This window comes from Eleginops maclovinus, chromosome 15 (genome assembly GCF_036324505.1).
Source record: "Eleginops maclovinus isolate JMC-PN-2008 ecotype Puerto Natales chromosome 15, JC_Emac_rtc_rv5, whole genome shotgun sequence".
Taxonomy (NCBI): domain Eukaryota; kingdom Metazoa; phylum Chordata; class Actinopteri; order Perciformes; family Eleginopidae; genus Eleginops; species Eleginops maclovinus.
This window is the reverse complement of record NC_086363.1, coordinates 17,530,604-17,550,573: the sequence shown is the minus strand read 5'-3', so window position 1 is coordinate 17,550,573 and position 19,970 is coordinate 17,530,604. Positions and strand designations below refer to the sequence as shown.

The 19,970-nt window shown below is 39.7% G+C and overlaps 1 protein-coding gene and 1 non-coding gene across 3 annotated transcripts; one reads left to right on the top strand and one right to left on the bottom strand.

Moving 5' to 3' along the window:
* Positions 1-263: 263 nt before the first annotated feature.
* mep1a.1 (meprin A, alpha (PABA peptide hydrolase), tandem duplicate 1) lies at positions 264-19,778 on the bottom strand. 2 transcript variants are annotated; one of them, XM_063901496.1, is made up of 17 exons: positions 19,569-19,778; positions 19,205-19,360; positions 18,649-18,703; positions 18,450-18,544; positions 16,472-16,671; positions 11,427-11,473; positions 11,265-11,305; positions 10,949-11,024; positions 10,730-10,847; positions 6,189-6,364; positions 5,355-5,576; positions 4,661-4,807; positions 3,715-3,930; positions 2,378-2,842; positions 1,262-1,435; positions 1,107-1,178; positions 264-1,025 (listed from the first exon to the last, which is right to left on the bottom strand). In XM_063901496.1, the coding sequence occupies exons 1-16, from the start codon at positions 19,584-19,586 to the stop codon at positions 1,129-1,131; spliced, it is 2,256 nt and encodes a 751-aa protein (XP_063757566.1). In that variant the 5' UTR covers positions 19,587-19,778; the 3' UTR covers positions 264-1,025; positions 1,107-1,128. The 2 variants fall into 2 exon arrangements, with proteins under 2 accessions (XP_063757566.1, XP_063757565.1); XM_063901495.1 differs by lacking the exons at positions 16,472-16,671; positions 18,450-18,544; positions 18,649-18,703; positions 19,205-19,360; positions 19,569-19,778 and adding exons at positions 11,556-11,580; positions 11,656-11,791 and having other exon boundaries at positions 268-1,025; positions 11,427-11,471.
* Positions 13,588-13,669, top strand: trnas-gcu (transfer RNA serine (anticodon GCU)). Its single transcript has one exon. It is a non-coding gene; the product is annotated as a tRNA-Ser (tRNA).
* Positions 19,779-19,970: the final 192 nt, after the last annotated feature.

The following is a 19,970-nucleotide window of genomic DNA, read 5'->3' as shown; positions in this document are numbered from 1 at the left end:
ATGATTCTGCCAACCCTGCAACAGCCAACCACACCAAGACGCGTTAGATTAGATTAGATATACTTTTTTAATCCTCAATTGGAAACATTTTTGTCCCAGCAGCATGTTTACAGGCATTATGCATGAGTTAAACATATAATAAAATTAAATACAGAATACAAAGACTAATAAATGAATAAACAAAAACAGTGGATACATACATGTTTATTTTTGGTTTATTTTATTTATTTTTAACTCATGCACAATGCCTTTGGACATGCTTCTCAGAAAAAAAAACACTGCGCCTATGTATTTGGACAAGAAAGCCCTAAACAAGTATCCCACTGTGAAATAAAAAAGTCAGAAAAGGGCTCTATCGTTACTTTAGGTCAAAAAAAGCTTGATTATGTTTTGAGGACGTTTCATCATTATTTCCCAGTTTGAAACAGTTATTTGAAAGTAATAAAATATAAAAGTCATTCCACATTTAATAACATATTTAGCAACTGGCTATCCTGAATTTGATATTTTATCTAGTTCCAGAGCTATACATTTTTTAAATAAAACTGTATAGACTTTTTACTGATTTCGGTGTAAATTGGTGGGGTTCCCCTTTAAGAGCGATAAACAAAGGGTAAAGCATTTTATTAAAAAAAGAATTAAAGGGTAAAGCATTTCTTAAGAAATTGAAACCAAATATAAATACTTTTTTGTTCATTTGAAGCTTAAAGCATTCATTCCTCTTATTTCATTGTCTCTAATGGAAACCATTTGTACATCGCAAAAGAAAAGAAACACACCAAAGGATTGTTCTTTGCTAGCTTCATTTAATCGTTTTTATTAGAGGAGTTCAATGCGGAAAACACATTATGATAAAAATGATTTACAATGGCTTATTCTGAATATAGAGTATGTCACCTTTTATATATAAATTAGACACCAAATATAACGTCAAATTTCAAGCTTTTTTAAAGAAGATGATGATTGTGTCACAGCAGTGTCTTCCATCCTTTATCCATGGTCAAACGTTGTTCTTTCCATCGTTTCTGCAAATGTCGCAAAATATATCTTTTCACAACAAGTAACTTCACAAACACATTTGATGTTATTTGTGTCTGATATCCTACCTCCAGTCTACCCTGTGTGACCCTACTCCGCCGGTTTAATGGGAACTTCAGTTTTGATCAGTGATCTTATATCTGTGGATGGAAAAATAATGACTTCTCATGCCTTTATCCTCCCCCCAACACAACAAATATTGAACAAGAAAACACCACCTTACCCTCAAAGTCGATGAAGATGATGAGGTCATCGTTCTTGAGGTAATTGCGCCTCCTGAGGTCAAAATGCTTGACAAAGTTCCTCCAGCCCCATGTCTGACTTTTGTAGCAGCGGCAGGACTCGTCATACTTTCCCACCTTGGAGGGGTTGTCCCAAAACAGCTTTCCATCTGATGCTAGAGGAAACAAAAAGACAGAGGTGCCAAGTGAGTAGGCGTTTCATTGTTGACCCCAATCCTGTTTTAATGGTACTGTTTCTTGGTTGTGTTATGGTTGATTGTTTTGAAAAAGGGGATCAGAACAACTTTTGCAGGGTTTTGTGTAAAGCGGGTAACAGGGGTGCTTTTCCCCATAAAATGTTAAAGTAATGCCAGAAAACAATATTTCTGTTCGTCAAGAACTGTAAAATAACTCAAAAAATATGAAAATCGTGTCAAATGATGATGGCAGAGACAGTTTAGTTTTAACACTCTGAATAAATATGGGATGGATGTCCGGTGGGTCTGCCGGTGGACGAGAAACTGTGATTTCAGAATGACATCCTTTCTTTTACTCTCCTTTTTTCTGTAGAGGAAGTAATGAAACCGTAACTCTGGATTTATTTGTTGTTTGAAGTGCAATATATGACTCAGCAGCTTTAAGACATGAAGAAACTATTATTTTCCGTTTCGCTCTAATGCATTATTTTCGCCGAAAAATGGGCGGGGACAAAATGTTGTCCGGAAGTGACATTAGCGCCGTCATACTTGAGTTATTTAAAAAAAATCCCCTGTATTGGATGGATTGGTTTGAAGAGATTTTATCTTCGTCAGATGTTTTAAGATACATTCATGTCCCCTTCAGGATCACCTGTAATAAGAAAGGGCATCGTCCTACAATGGTTACTTACTAATAAAAGGCTGTCCTTCAAAACGAATGTTGATTAATCTACTATATACATGGTGATATAATCAATACTAGACAAGATCTTAGCATTGGTTTGCGGAGAGGAACTCACCGCGGAGGGAACTTTGCAAGCACAAAAACCTATATAAACAAACTATAGAAAAGGGGAAAGCCCCAAAAGCATAATAGGGCCTCTTTGTTGCCCCTGGGGGAAATAGACAAGGAGCACTTACTCATCCTCATGTCAGTAGTGAGGCTGCGAGCTGTGGACATCCGTAGCTTAATGTCAGGGTCTTGGTCCATTACCACCAAGGTCGCCTGTCTGTTTACTGCTGGCCACTGCAGAACAGCATCATTGACCCCGCTGGTGAGGTAGAAGTACAGCCCAGTGTAGTTCCCTGTGTAATCTGTGTACGTGGACAAGGGATACACACGGACACCGTAACCATAACCCTCAGGGCTGTAGAAACGAGGGCTGTCAATCACTGTGTTGATGTTGGCCGTCTCTATGATCTTGGAGAAGTTCGGGATCGTCCACACAGCATTGGGACAGCGTGTCTCGGTCAGGCTGATGTCGTCTATGTAGATGCCACCGGCAGATGCAGAGGGATCACCGCGCACAGCTTGGAAGGCATAGCGGAATTTTACCCCCACCTCCATTGGGACATGGGCGATCTTCCATTTGTGGTCAGAATCGGCTGGAGCACAGGGAAGGACAGTTGTTTACTGCAAAGAACTACTTTGACATTCTGGGAATAACACTATTCACTTTCTTGCCAAAATTTGAATGATCATAAGAAAATAAAAACATAGGTATAAATACTAAGTCCATAAAGCTGCACCGCTGAATGTGATCGATAAACACCATAAAGAAATATACCAGCCACCTGACTGACAGCTAAAAATTCAATATTCAGCCCAGCTGTTCTATGCTCATAAGAAGAAGAAATATTTGGAGGAAACATTGTCCAATACTTAAGTATCTTTCCAATCTTAGAGGAAATGTTGTGCTGGTTACTCTTTGCACTTGTGTTCTGTGAAATACTTTTCTGCTTTGTCAATTGTTTTTTTTATCAAATACTGTTGTGTTTTTTGAGTTGCTGTTTTTGTGTTTTGTGAAATGTGTTTCGACCCTGAGGTCATATTCAACCATTCCTGTCAACCTTGGACTACTTTGAAAGAGCCAGACTTTTTTCCCCACCTGCTTCGAGTTATTATGCAAAGCTATGTTAATCACATGTTGGCTGTAGCTTCATTGTTTTAATACAGTGCTTTCCATTTTGTCATATAAGCCTTGGCATAACTTTTTCCTGAAGGGTGGAACTACACCTTTAAAATATTAAACATTTTTTCAAACCTGTCCCTGCCAACTATGGGCCTTTGTGTGTGTTATGTTTTCTCAGCAGTTAGTAACTGTTTTGCAAGTATATTTTCCGATGTTCTAAAATAACTTGATTTGAATATACTTTTAACCTGTAAACAAATTAATATTTGCCTTTAGGCAAAGCTGTGTTTTTCCAGGATGCTGCTGTGAGATGTGTTCTTATAAACATGCCACTATTTTAAATACCATTAAAGGTGTGTATTTTCATCATTTTACGAATAGCCCCTGTGCCATCATCCATCTTGACCCAGATCACCAGCCTGTCCTGGGAGTTTCCGGTCATCTTGTAGAAGAACTGCAGACACTGGAGCTTCCTCTTTGGATAGAGGGTCCGGGATTCCAGCAGAGCCGACTCTGCTGGCTTTCCAGTCATGGTGCTGAAGTGCATGAAGTAACCAGCATCTGGAGACGGAAGACAGGACATGCTCTAACATCCAGGCTTGGGGAGTAATGGATTACATGTAATAGGATAATCAGCATACAAAAAACTCCAAATGTATTCCTTTACAGTGACATCAAATAAGATGGCAGCAGATTACTGGGAGATTTTTAAATTGGGATTACTAGCATAATTGCAAACATTATAAACGATATATAACCAAGCCCATTCTTACATATTACAAAACTTCATGAGACTCACAACAACTGAAACTAGTCTCATGTGAAACCCTAGCTTATCATCCAGGTCATCATTATGGCCTCTAATTCAAGGAATGCAACACTGTGTGGGAAATTCTGTCACTGAGTCGTTTACTGTGGCATTAAAGAAAAATATGCAGGCATGACAGGCGCCTTGAGTATTGTAGACATCATAAAAGTTTGAGGTACACCCATTGATTTCACACTGAGGCAAATATTAAAGAGTTTGGCCTGGCTTCATAATTCATTTCTTACATAATACATTTAAGTAAAAGCCATCTAATTGATATTTATTTTTTCATGTATTTATTTGCAGTGCATTTGACAATCAAACAAAAAACTAATTAGCTAAGGAACCTTACCTTTATATCGTGGTACTTGGTTACTGATTAACAAAATGTACAGGTCATTTCTCATTCACGTCACTTTTGCACATTTCTTTCATGTCTTCTTTACTGAGAATAATGATTGGTATTTTTCAAGAGACACTGACCTCTGCATCTTCCCAGGAGTGTGTGATCCTCTTCATTCACACTGGTCTTGGTATGGACCCAGTCGGCGTCATCAGTGGAGGCCTGGATCATCCCGCAGATGCTGGCATACTCAAAGGCACACTGGTCCAGCAGGGTGAGCGGACCCGCTGTGGGTGGAAGGGGGGTAATATTAAAAGTTTGGAATCATTTTGAGCTCAGCAGGCTTTTGCACATAATTTATTAAAGCCCCCAGGAAGTGAGCTGGGTCTTGAAACCAACTGGTGGAACTACAAAAAATACTGTTTACCCATTGACTTACATTTTTTAAGGGTTATTCAATGACCAAATACGGACACTTGAATGGCTCCTATTTAAATCAACATGTTAGAAAAGTTACAAAAAGCTATAATGGATTTATGCTAAAAGCCAAATCCAGAGTTATTTTCCATCCCCAATCTTTTGAATCAGTGATGCAGAAGATTGGAGGCGGGACTAAAAGCAATACGCAAGTGCGCATGCTCTATTGGAGAACGTTTTTTCTGCTGTCCATTGAGTAACTTTCATGGGAATGAACAGGCCCGCCTCCAATACTGTATCCATTTCTCTTTTAATTTCAATACCTAAATCCCACCGCCTCAAGACTACAATCATTTATGGCCATTCTTAACTTTTAAGATAAACACAACAACATGGGAAACAAACTCATCTACGTACAGCAGTTGTACATCCGGTTGAGCCTGAGGGTGTCCATCTTGCTGAAGTCCAGGTATTGGCCAATGATGTTGTAGAACTCTGGGATTTTGGTGGTGACGGTAGGGATGGATTCGTTCTTATTGAAGGAGAAGGGCCTGTAGTGCATGATGGACTCATAGTCGTACGCCGTGTTCTGATCGGTGATGAAGTCATCGTTGTATTTGTTGAAGTTGTGTCCCATTCCTGTGGGAAATGTCATGTTGTCACTATGCCACAATAAGGGATGTTGCAGGTTATTAACCATCTCTATGGCAAGCTGTAGCGGTCAGGCATCTACTACAGTTTTTCACGTCATACCGCCATTTGAATCCTTTTTATATTATAGCACAAGACATGTATATGTTCATTAAAAATAGGGGTTGAAGTTGGGGTGATCTTTTTGCTGTGGGGGACACAGGACCACCAATTGGCTGGACAAATCATCACTTTTAGCATCTTTTCAATCAATATAACTTACACATTATTTTTTACAGTATATCAATTATAACAAAATAGATAATATAAATACTTTACATTAAATGTCTGGGTCCCTATTCGTATAGCTTATCAGGGGGTCCCTTTCACATGTCTTCATTATGTCTTACGACTGTACTTGTATTTTTTAAACCTCTGAATGAAATAAATGATGGGGGTGGAGGACACAAATATATCGTTAAGCTCCCTAAAATTGGCTCAAGAAAAAAAGGAATGCCACAGAGGACTAAAATTAAGATGTCATATAATTATTCCAGTAAGGAAATATTTGTAACATAAAAACAAGAATGATTGGAGAGACCATGAAGTTCATGGACAAACCTGGAGATACTTGATCCAGCCAGATGTCCACATAGTCGTCCCGGTCTGTGCGGGACTGTTCGTGGTAGAATCCCAGAGCGTGCAGCAGCTCGTGTTCGATCACCGCCTTGTGGTCACACCCCGACCCCAGGGAAAGAATCTGACCGGTCTGCTGGTCCCCAACGCTGGAGAAACACCTGGGACAGGAGAAGCAGTCAAATGAAGTGAGCTTCATTTAGACCCATCACCTCCTAAGACCCGAGCTGTTTTTTTATATGCATTTTTTATTTCTCTTTGCTATTTGGGCTTATTGGAACCTGATAAGTATAAAAACTAAGTATCATCTTTTGACATGATGTACTTTTAGAGAAAAATGATGTCCACATATGTGGACACTCGGTCTGAATTTCCATAAAACACATTAAAGTCACCTTTTTGTAATAGAGTGAAAAACTCTTTTATTTCCACCTTGAACACAGCAGTTTTTTCCTGGCTGCTTTTGCATGTATTAATAACTTATACACACATAATGTTGCATGTTTTGCAACATGTTTTGAACATCGGAGAGTAAAAACAACATGAAAACACTGCATTTTTGCAGTTGCAGGAAGACATCATATGCCTGTAACAAAATATAAAACATTCAAAGCATTTTGCATTGTCACTGTTGCATCTAATAATACCACATAGGCAACTATTGTATGTATTTTGAACATCATTGTGAAAAAACAAAACAAAATGAAAAAAAACAAAACATTTTTGCCCCCTTTGGAGAGTCACAGTTACAGTATGGCTTATGTGAAATTTTGCATTGCAGCAGTGTGTGTGTGTGTGTGTGTGTGTGTGTGTGTGTGTGTGTGTGTGTGTGTGTGTGTGTGTGTGTGTGTGTGTTGTGCTGCAGTGTATGTGTGTCTATGTGTGAAAGGCTGTGTAACAGTTGCGATCGCCTTGCAAGCACAAGAACACTTTGCAGGTCACACAACGCACTCGGGTTATTCCAGTGCAGCCTGCTACCCTGCAGCGCGCCGCGTTCTTCAGGCTGATCATCTCTGGGAGATGGGCATTCGCCCTCCTGCGGACCGAGACATGGGGCACTGCCGTCACAGGACGTTTCTTCCCTTGATTTGAGTTGTCTTCTTCCTCTGACTGTTCAGACAGGTCTGCATCGCTTCCTTGACCGTGATGCTGGGCCAAGAGGGTCGTAGCCATTTCCGTACGGAACTCAAGGAACTGCATGATGCTCTTCTTTGGTGCAGCACATATTGCGAGGTCTTTGCGGTAGAGTAGCCAGCTGTTACCTAAAGCCAGATCTGTGAAGTGCATTAGCATCCGCATCGTCCACTTCTTAGTACGGGCGCTCATGCGATAGTAGCTAATCATTCTATCCATCAAATCGACTCCACCCATCTTGAGGTTGTACTCAAGGACAATGCTTGATCGCGAGACAGTCACATATTGTTTCAATTTCTTGTCCCAGCGCTGGCAGGTGTCTTCAGGCTCTGTGCCATGAACAACAGACATCATCAATACTGGTTTGTTGTCATACCACTTCACTACACACAACTTTCCGTCTTCAGTGGAAAGTTCTGATGAGGTACCTCTTCCTGTGTTTTTCATGGTTTTGTCAGAGGGTAGCTTCTCCTTCGCGCCAGCGAGTCTGTTCTTCATTATTGTACCAGTAATGTACATCTCCTTCTTCATCATTTGTTCCACACCTCGGATGCTTGTGAAGAACCGGTCACAATACACTTTCGTGCCACGATGCAGAGTTTGACACAGACGAGCCAAGACTAAGCCTCCCAACCCCAGGCCCACCTCTTCTTCGACCTGCTCAAGCAGTGCACCTGTACCTTGATACAGATCAAAGTCCAGCACAATGCCATCTGCTGTAGCACAAACGAAGTTCTTTATGCCAACTGGGTTTGGCTTCATTGGCAGATATTGTCTGCATGGACAGGCTCCTGTGAAAGGAATCATCTGCTCATCAATAGATGCGCATTCAGGTCGATTCTGAGACTTGCAGCCTTGCAGAATCCGATCCAGAAAAGGCCTCACCTTCCAGAATTTGTCCCTCTTCCTCAGATCTTCTGGCACATCATCATCAATTAGCACTTTTATTGATCCCCTCAGTCTGAAGAATCTGTCGCGCGTGAATCTGTCAGTGATGGCAGTGATTCTCAAGGCTTTGGACCAGTAGGCTACATCCTGATTGTTGGGTATCGGATGCAGGACATCAAAATACAGGCACCAAAAAAGTGGTAAACCTCATTTTACTTGTGCACATTTTTGCTAACATATTAGCATTTTTGACCAACCTAAGTCCCTATGTACACATGTGTACATCATGTTTAGAGGCATACCAAATTGTTATTTTTACACATTTTTTGTCAAATTTGCATGTCATGACAAACGTACAATGCTTTGATAAATATCTAAATCAGAAAAAGCCTTGAAATATGATAGGACTTCTTATCTTGTCGAGGTTTGTGTTTGGAGCTGCCACTTGAATTATCCCTTGTGTTTGCCGCCATTTAAAATGGTTTTTACCGTAGTGTGTTGTACTCTTCTGACACCACCAGATGGCAGTGTAAGTGCCCACATACGTGGCCATGAGGCGACAGTTCAGCAGAATTAACGACTGTGGTCATATGACCAAAAATGTGATGTCCACGCATGTGTACGCCAGGTCCTAGCTGATATCAGTAATTTATAAGCATTGGCCAGTAAAGGCTTTAAAACTAAATATCGGCATCGATACATTCAATGTTAGCTCTGAGTGTCAACAATGCTTGCTAATATAAACACAGACCAACACCAGAGTTGGGTGTAACGCGTTACAAAAGTAACGGAGTTACAGTAATGTATTACTTTTAGCTGTAACGCAGTAATATAATGCATTACTTCTGAAATGTGGGTAATATAATAGCCGTTACAATTCTCATTAACGCAGATACAGCACATTTTAACCGGAAATGATGAGGTGTTTAGTTTCTAAGAATTCACAAACATCGCGAGACATTCTGAAACCACAGAAATAATTGTGCAGGTAGAATAGTAACTCAGTGAGCCTGTTTACTGTTGGTTATGAGGGCTGCAGAAACAGATTCACAATGCAGAGCTGCAGACTCGGATAAAAGAACAGAGAAAGACAGGAGTGCGCGCAGGCCAAAGCATCAGAAGGTAACTGTCTCTGGGTCTGCTGCTTGAACCCGAGAAGTTCAGAGACTCGTGACAGAGTGTTGAAGATATGCAGCCTCTGTCCTCTGTGGAATCACTGACTTTTAGAAAGCTTGTCCGCCAAATCCCCGTTAACACACCAATGACAAGGTGAGCTAACGTTGAATAGAGAATCGTTCATATACAGCAGGTCACAGGGCCGTGCAGAGGCTCCACTAACATGTTATTAATAACACACAGAGACGTAATGTTACCGGTATCATATTATCCAGCCCACTTAAACGGAGCATGAGTTAATTTCAGCATACTGCCATAGATAGCTTTAATTAATGAGCTGCAATAAACTACATTTTAGCATTTAAAGCCCTACTTTTGCGGTTATTTTGGTGAAAGTAACTCAAAGTAAAGTTACATTTCAGAGACAGTAATAATGTAATGTTACTTATTACTTTAAAAAGACAGTAATAAGTAATATGTACTGTATTACATTTTGGAAGTAACTTGCCCATCACTGCACGTGGCGCATTGTTTCTGATACAGCACATAGCTTTCTCCAGTGCCAGAACAGTGCCATTATATGTATTATATATATATATATGTATATATATATATATATATATATATATATATATATATATAAAAACAACTTTACTTTCTGACACTTTGTGAGTCTACTTATACACCATATTTATGTATAAAACACATAAAAAAAGTGCATTTTGCATGAATTGTGACCTTTAATGCCTATTTTTTAAAGTGGTAGCGAAGTCCATGGGACTTGGCTTAGGAACTGGAAGGTTACGGTTCAAGTCCCAGAAACACCAAGTGCTACCGAGGTGTCCCTGAGCAAGGCATCGTCCATATGGCAGCCCACTGCTCCTAACACTACGTTGGGTCAAATGCGGAATGTAAATTTCCCCTCTGTTTGACCAGTAAGAATTCTTTCTTCTTTTTCTTAAAAGGTTTTCATTGATTGTAAGTGTCTGTACAAGGCTTTTATCGAATGCAACTTCTATACACTCAACATTTTGGGGTTTCTTGCCCAAGGACACTTTAACATGTTGAGGATTTAACCACAGATCCCTTAGCCATAGCCACCCATAATAGGCTCCTATACTATATGTACTCATACTTTGTACAGTGTCTAAATTATTGAGGTAAAGCCATCATGTAAGCATAATTATATCTTTACTCCACTACAGGAGATACTCATTTTCTGCAACAGGGTGGGAAAAAAGATGTGATTGAGAATAGACCAAATTGAGGTGGATAATATCAGCATGGTATTGGGGGAAAATAACATTTTGCACAAAACCTATTTAAATGTTTAGCTCTATACACTGGTATCTATTCTCCAACAGCTTATTTTGCAAACACAGCCATACCCTCCTCTCTTTTCAAACTTGATGTACGTCTTCTCTCCCTCATAAGGCTTGAAGTCGATACAGGACTTCAGCCGGTACATCTCAAAGGCCTGGTGGACGCAACCCTTGGCATTCAGATCTAAGAGGTCAAACAACAAAAAAGAAGGACACAAATAAGACAGTGAGTATTTACAGTCAATGTAGTTTTCAGAATGTACTGAATATTCCAACTAAACTCACCCAAATCATCACCCAGAATGTAAGGAATTGGAAATTTCCATCTGTATCTCTTGTCAATCAAGGCATTCCTTCCCTCCTGTATCATAAGATGGTTTTCATAAATTACTATGTTAACATATCATGTCCTAAAACCTTATCAGGGCTAATAAAAACACACAATAAAGCATTTATAGTTATCTGAAATAAATATATCACTGTTGTAAATCAAGAGGTGGATCAACAGTCAACATGTGATATTACAGGAGAAAGCTGCCAATAAAACATTATTAGCAATGATTTAGCATTTTTCACAAATAAGCTACGAAATAAAACGTACTGGAATTAAAATGTCCCCTTCGAACAGGTTGGTGTCTGATCCTGCAGTGCAAGACAAACGACACATTTATTTGAATGAGCCACAAAAATTCAGTTTTACTCATTATTTTACACATTATTCTCAGGAGCAGGAGAAATGGACAATTGAAGTGCTGCATATCACCTTTATTCAGGATGGGGTTCTCATCCTCGCCATTCTCATACACCTCTGTAACACAAACAAGCCTTAAATTCTATTCATCACCTTTCAACAACTGTTATTTCTTTTAAGAATGATCATGGTTTGGCCTACCATGAACCTCAGGGGAAACAGGTATCTGGATAAAACATTAAAAACATTGTAAGTAAAGTTAATAGTTGATCACGTTACACTTACTATCATAAATACTTACAGTGAATGAAGCGGCCAGAGCCACCAATCCGAACAATAACAGCACTCGCTCCATCCTCACACTGTGTCACCAAGTAAATGCTTTGCTATAAATGTGCATGTTAACAAGCTAAGACCTTTAGCCCGTGATGAAATTCATGTGGGTTATAAAGAGTAACTGAATGACTTTGACTTAACAGTGTTACTCATTAGTGAGTTACTTTATGGAGTGGACATGTGCATAAGTCTGCAGTGGCATGCTCCTGTTTTTACACCATCCTTCCAAACTATTTTATAATCTGATGGAGGGGAAGGGCGGTATGACGGATTACTCATATCACGATATTTTTCCAAATTATAATGGTAACACGATTTATCATCATATTTATTTAATTTTGCAATGATTGGAAATGTATTTACATTTCTACGTTTTGCCCCCACAAAAAAAAACATCCGATCAGTGGTGGCCCTCATGAGGCTTATGTGGTGAAGGAATCAGAATGCATCAAACCACTGCCAAATATAAACCATTTTACTGTGCAGACTTCACGTACCACAGGAGATGTTGTGCCAATGTTGGCTTTGCTTTTCTCCAGATGTTTTTCCAACATTGCAGAAGCATTCAGGTGTATTGAAGAATCTCTATAAGGATTTGTAAAGAACTTTTGTTAAATGCAATGATCTAATTGCACCACTAGATGGCAACAAATACCCAGGCAGGGACTATTCTGCGTTTATTCCTTTAGTGTTTGTTTCATTCAAAGGTAATAGTTTGCGTCTAGATTGTAAACGAGATTGGATATAAAGTGGTGAGATCGTATATAGACCACACGTTTAAGGGAGCAGTTGAAAATGGAGAATTCGGTGGTTTTGCTGATTTATTTCCACATTACGAATATCGAAAGAACATGTACTGCTTTGAGCAATAAAGGAGCTCCTTGTTCTCTCCAATCTCACTCAACATAATATATCCATTTAAAATCGAAACGTTAGATATTTCTGACAGCGCTTGTAAAAACCTCGCTATTCATCTCGCAATCACAACGTTCCTCAATCTAACCGGGCAGGCATGTTGTGCTTGGTTAAGGGTGAGAGATTTGCTCCACATTTTTGAAAATTTAGCACAGCTCGTTAGCAAGCTACGTTCTTGCCATAACTAGTTTAACTAATGTTTTGTGACTCCGTGAATACTAATGAAAGTGAAAAGCCTTTAAATAATGTAGGTGACAGGTATCGTGCACTCTGATGTCCTAACACATTACAAAAGGTCCAAACTAGTCCAAACAAGGTCCGAAAGAGGTCCGAATATATTCCTAAATAGATCAAAGAGTTTCAACCGAAGTCCTAACAGTGTTCCGAACAGTATGGTCACGTGACGTGGGAGGGGGCGCGGTTATCGCTTTACAGTTTAAATGGAAATAACGGTTTCCACCGCACTAACACGGAACACGGGAAAAAGGTTTGGAAACTTGATTATTACTCATATAAGCAACACCATGTGTAAGCCGAAAGTATGACAAAACAATAAACGATTTAATTTTCCGTCCTGTCAGGATGATCGCATGTTCAACTTGTATTTAGTAGTCGCTTTGCTAACGGAGATTCTGACTGTGATAGAGTCGCCGTACATACTCGCTGTACATACTAGCACTGTGTGGTTATGGTGGGGATATTGGTGATATGACAGAATCAGAAGACCAATAGTAACTTATTTATTTGTTTATTTGCCGTATAAGCTCTGCCGATTTCTCGGGAAAAGCCTTAAGATCCACTTGCGCGCAATGTCGGATTTGCGAATTACTAGGACAGTGAGTGTCATCCATTGAATGTGATTGTTCAAACTAAAGAGAGAATTACTTGCAGAATCATCCAACACTCTTTAATCAATTTGGAAATCCTTTTATTCACTTGTGCTACACAGAAGGAGTGACTTGTACTGAAATTGGGAACCATAGACGAGGTGGCCGAGTGGTTAAGGCGATGGACTGCTAATCCATTGTGCTCTGCACGCGTGGGTTCGAATCCCATCCTCGTCGGATCATTTTCTTTTCTGCTGATACCATTGACTGTAAAAATAAGGGATATCCACTTTTCACAGGCTCATCAACAAATACTATCCGTCTGAAACATTGCAATACGCGGAGTGTTTGTTAATTATACAGGTCGTATAAGTGCAACATCAAAAACTACATCTAATTGCAGACTCCCTAAACTTGTCTGAGACAGTTTTACTCACACCGAGCTGTCTAGACTCTGATTAGTTTTCTTTGGGTATTTTATTTATTTGTCAAATAGACAAATAGTAGAGAACCTACAAAAATAAGGGGAGAAAGATTATGGATGCATGTTAAACTCAAGGATGTAAGAAGGTAAACGTACGTACTTTAACCTCCTGTTCGACTGCTGCCCTTTCTTTTCAGAAGTATTTCAGAATCAAAAGTACTTTATTTATCCCAAACTGGGAAATGTTCTTCTCTATTACTCTCTGTAGAATTTAGTAAGAAGAATCTGTCGTCCCTCCAATCCAAATCATAATAAGTCCTACCAGGTTTTAGCCATTCCTACCAACTCTTAAAAAGTGCAACTGAAATGAATTTTCATCTATCATTCAAATGAAATTTTGACTTTTTCTTAAACCATCAATCCAACTTGAACTAAATTTTCCGGGCATAACTTGTTAAAACGGCCATTTAAAAGTGTGAATTATGTGGCCTTGGGTGCGAAATTGGCCATGTGACCGTGACGTCATAGGGTTGACTCCCTTATTTGCTGGTATGGCTGGCTGCGAAAACAACATACATTTGATGGACCTATATCTCATCAAGGAACCAAAATTCTGATACAAACATCAGCAGGTCGAAAGAACACACCTCTAACATTATGTGGAAAAACTTTCGTTGAATTTAAGCCACACAAATCGATTTAATATCTATATTGTAGAGGCTCTCTGCACCTCCCGTAGGCTATGGGTAGGCTAATGGAAATGAAAGAAAGTTACCATTTTCGGCACAGGATCGGCGGGCACAAAACAGCCATCGCTTCTACTACACGCTTATTATTATTAAGATGTTATCAATCAAATGACACAATAGTGTATGTTTGCTGTGGTAAACTGGAAAAGATTTGAACATGCCGGTTTCGCAGGTAGGCCTATGGCATTCTGCTGCGCTGTCTTTGACACGTTGAAACCTAACGAAGTGGCACTTTGAAATCCAGCCACTTAAAAAAAACTTGTGTGATAATAACATGGTTTTAATGTAAGCTTAATAAACAATGGCGTTATCCCCATTATTATGCCGAAATGTATCGATCAACCAGCTACATCTACCTTAGTTCATTTTGTTTATGGCAACGGTTGACAAGGAAGATGCTTTGCTTTGACGCAGGCTCAAGAGTATTTTCTCAGAAGCGAACAGTAAGCGAACACTATTATATGTATATTAAAAAAACAAGTCCAGTAATGTCAGATCTGGAAATTTCCGAAATAAGTGAAAGGAGCGAGACAGATAGTTCTAGTAGGCCTACAGATACAGATGCTCTTGTCTTTGCCTTCTCCTTGTCAGCCTCAGTTCCAGTATTTTTTTGTTTCGGAAACATGTGCAGAGAGATGCCTTCAGTGAAGCTGCTATTTTTGCAACTAACACCATTTGGCCCTCCAGCAACACAATATTTTCCAACGTGCTTTGATGTCTTAGCCATAGACGCCGCCATTACAGTTAGACTACTAGAACTTCTGTGTCAACCCTATGGCGTCACGCATAAAAAAATGAATTCGCACAAAAAGACAAAATGTGGCTCCTTTTGAGCCCGTTTTAACATGACTTCCCGGATAAATTATTATCCAGACAATATCTCATTTTAATCGCAAGGCTTAGAACCTTTAGAATCAGCACCCAAAACTGTGAAATTCCAACAATTAAAATTCGTTTCATAAGTCCTTTAACACTTTTCCTTCCAGGTCCTAACAATTCCTAACTAACCCACGTGATTGTCTTACGTCCAATTTCAGCCCTGGTGTGATTGGCTTAGGTCCAATCACATGTTGGACAACATGTATTCTGATTGGATGATGACATTGGCTATTGGACAGCATATCCTGCACCGGGAGGAACGCCCACTCCCTCTTTGAAAGCGATAAGAAGAAAAACAGACATAAAATACTATTTACAAGCAAATCATCATGAACATTTGTGCATTTCAGAGTAGTTTTGGCTCCAAGTTTGGTTAAGCCAGCGGGGCTGTTAAGTTAATAGTTGTCAACTTTTCACCTTGTTTTATCAGGTTTACATGCACAAAAAAAAATACCAAACATTCAATAATTTTCAGGGTTTTAACCCTTTAAATGCCTGTGAATTATTTGACTTGTCTCATTATTTATTACAAAAAAACACAACAAATGAATTATTTTCAATACAATAAACAGCACGGGGATGGGGCTTGGTGGTTGTTAAAGTCTTGGATATGTCAAAGATTAGCAACGAAATTAATTTGATTGCATTATTATTATTATTTTTTTGAGACCTTCATGGCCAAAAATGCCTTATTGACTTCCAATGAAACCACTTTTTTATTATTTTATTTTATGTAATTTCATTTTGAAGAAATAAGTGATATTTGACATTTTTACTGTATTCCACCAGATCCAACCAGTTATATTATATTATTAGTTATGTTACGGAGCTGTGTTACCACCAGGCGGCCCCAGGAGTGATCCGTATGCATTACATATTATATTATGGGCTCTATAAGTTGTTACACAGTGCACTCTAAACCAAGGTTTTCACATCAAATCACCACCCCTCTTCCCTCTGATTTTCTCCTCTTAGTTTTATTTCGATTGAAGCTCATCTGCTTGATACGCTCTGTTGTAACACCCTTCACTTGTGTCCAGAGGTTTCTGATCCCAGCTCGCCTGTGAATCAGCCGGGCATCGTTCTTCTCCCGTAGCTCCATAATGACTCCCCTCCGGTCCTCTAGACAGGCGGATCGTGTCCCACCCTCCCTCCACCAGGTTCTCTGAGGCCCCGCTGCCTTTTGTCTGTGAGTGAGGTACAGGAAGAGCAGTGTTTATCATATCACTGTGGGGAATTGGCAAATTGGCGCCCCCTGCATCTGCAGGCGCCCCTGCTTGCTGAGAAGGTGCGGTGCACAGAAGCTGCGTGAGAAGGGGAAAGGGGAGGGGGCGCAGCCGCGGTTGACAGTTCACCTCTGGGTCTTCCAAATGGAACGGACAAGGGGGGGAACGGGGATTCCACTATAGAGCAATGTCACTGTCACACCTCGATTTTCTTCCAAATAACGCACATTTCATTCATAATATTATAATTACAGGCCTATATTTCCTACACGTTGTTGTTTTGCGTTACTTTTAGTTACTTTCACCAAAAATAACCTCAAAAGTAGGGCTTTAAATGCTAAAATGTAGTTTATTGCAGCTCATTAATTAAAGCTATCTATGGCAGTATGCTGAAATTAACTCATGCTCCGTTTAAGTGGGCTGGATAATATGATACCGGTAACATTACGTCTCTGTGTGTTATTAATAACATGTTAGTGGAGCCTCTGCACGGCCCTGTGACCTGCTGTATATGAACGAGCCTCTATTCAACGTTAGCTCACCTTGTCATTGGTGTGTTAACGGGGATTTGGCTGACAAGCTTTCTAAAAGCCGGTGATTCCACAGAGGACAGAGGCTGCATATCTTCAACACTCTGACACGAGTCTCTGAACTTCTCAGGGTTCAAGCAGCAGACCCAGAGACAGTTACGTTCTGTTGCTTTGGCCTGCGCGCACTCCTGTCTTTCTCTGTTCTTTTCTCAAGGCGTACAGCTCTGCATTGTGAATCTGTTTCTGCAGCCCTCTTAACCAACAGTAAACAGGCTCACTGAGTTACTATTCTACCTGCACAATTATTTCTCTGGTGTCGGAATGTCTCGCGATGTTTGTGAATTCTTTGAAACTAAACACCTCCTCATTTCGGGTTAAACTGTGTTGTATCTGCGTTACTGAGAATTGTAACGGCTATTATATTACCCACATTTCAGAAGTAATGCATTATATTACTGCGTTACTGCAAACAGTAATACCTTACTGTAACTCCGTTACTTTTGTAACGCGTTACACCCAACTCTGCAGCTAACTATCCTTCCATAGACCTGTCAGTGTATTATTAACACACATTTCCTGCACTGAAAAAATACACTGTTAATGTACAAGACATTTCTAACAAGGCTGCACAATTAACCAAGCTTTTATCAAAATCACAATATGCATATTAAAAAGGGGAATAAGTGCAATATCTGGTCAAAGGCAAAATAATAAATAAATATAAAAATATCAGTATGAAGTAATGTGGAGCTGCAGAAACATTCTGAAATACGAACATTATTGTACTTACTTTATAAAGTATATAGATACAAACCCCGCTGTATAAAACTTTAGAATATAGAAGGAATTCAAAATATAAGTGTTGTGTTTGTGGGTGAGGGAAAACAAATTTTATAAAATCACCGTAAACAAAAGGGAAAACAGTTGAACTCATAAATGTCATTTCTGTTTTATCCTAATTCTTTTTTGTAGTATAAGTGCTTCTGAGATTGCTACTGATACAAATAGGTTGTTAACGTGATCATCTAAATGTGTATTCTTGGTTGTGTTTTTTTTCCACTTGTTCCACATGGTTTGGAACAAAATCAAAAAATCGACCAGTGCATTAATAATGTAGACTTTCCCCTTCAGTGTTTCTTTCAGAAGTGACATAGCACATTTGACTTTGGGAAAACATGCTTGTCTTGGTGCTTGTTGGTATGACTTTACCTTGTTGTCACGGTGATGTTGATCGATGGCGTACTGGTATTTGGCTGCTTTCAGTCCGAGGACCCCGGCCAGTCTTTCTCCAAGGAAATCACACGCTATTTTTGGCAACAACGACGACAGTGAGACTTCTTCCGAAGCTAAAATTGGATCTATTGTTTATATTGTATGCTTTGAATGTACTAAATTGTTAAATACGTACTCAGCAGGGAAATCCTCCCGACTAGAAGAGCCACATTCCTGAAGGAAAACCTAGACTGAGAGAGGAGACAGAAGAGAAAAAATAACATGAGTCATACCTAAAGGGGAACTTCACCTTGATAACAATTACAATATGTTATTTCAATGGCTTAAGAACCAGAATCAGATTACCTTTATGTCCTTCAGAGGGGAAATTAACAATTGTAACAGCAAAGAGCCAAGAAGCATGCATAAAAACTAGAAATTACACAGTTACACAAGATACAAGATACACAGTCAGCGCTTAAAACAAACTATATTCTTTCCGGAATATTGTCAGTTTTTCTGAACTTTCAAACAGGCAATGACGGCCAGATCAACTCTTTCCTTCTGACCTTTCACAATAAAAGGTACTGAACCCCAGGTTGCTCCTGGCCAATGCTGTGTAAGTGTGTGTGAATGTAACTCAGCGTGTGGATGGGGAAATGTTGACCTGTGTTGTGATAAAGCGTTTTGAGTGGTTGCAAAGCCTAGAACTGTGCCGTTAAACTCCATTACTCACTTAAACAGTGTCCCACCTTCTCTGCAGGTTCTGTGAAGGGAGGCCTGTCTGACTCCTCTTCCTCCTCACTGTCTTCCTCCTCCATGGTTTCACCGCTGGAGAAGTAGATGATCCTCCTCTGTTTGGAGAGGGCAGGACTCCCAAACCCTGTTTCCTGTATGTCTGCTGATGTCTGACAGATTGGACCGGTTTTACAGAAGCTTTTGTTAGTATTTACACATTGTGACATTATGTCATAGGTTCTATTATATACAGACTACACCGTTAGTAAATATGAACTAGAGTCACAGAGCTGTTAAAAGTTAACGCTGCTCCAGTGTCCTTAAGCACAACACACAATAACCTCTCTGTTTGTCTTGCTTCATTATTACAACACTTACTTCCTGGTTGCTGTTCATTCTTCATTAGCTTTTCTTTCACACCAGTGCAACACGCTCAGTTATTCCTCATGTCACAGCTAACACTCACTCTGCTTTGTGGAGGAAAAGCACCGGACTCTTGACACTTGAGAGGACAAACAGAGCAGTGCAAACCTTATCACAGGTGAGCAGCCCTAGAGCTGTCCCTAATGCAATCAGTTTCATTCTTAGGCTAAAGGGGTTGGGCTTGTTACGCTGTGTAGCATGTCCTAACACCTTAAGGCTTTACATATTCCCCTTTTTATGTCCCTTAGGTGCCCTAAAAGTCAGATAAAGAGCTGTTTGATATCCAGAGTTGGGCTTAAAAATGTATTCCGTTAGTTACTAGTTTAAAAAATGTTAATCAGTAACCTAACCCAAACC

Excerpts from the sequence above, each read along its gene's own strand:
- mep1a.1 (XM_063901496.1), bottom strand. Across the intron at positions 6,365-10,729 it reads AAGTTTGAAAAGAGAGGAGG|GTGTTTCTCCAGCGTTGGGG; the intron begins GTATGGCTGTGT and ends CTCCTGTCCCAG. Across the intron at positions 3,931-4,660 it reads ACTCCTGGGAAGATGCAGAG|ATGCTGGTTACTTCATGCAC; the intron begins GTCAGTGTCTCT and ends TTCCGTCTCCAG.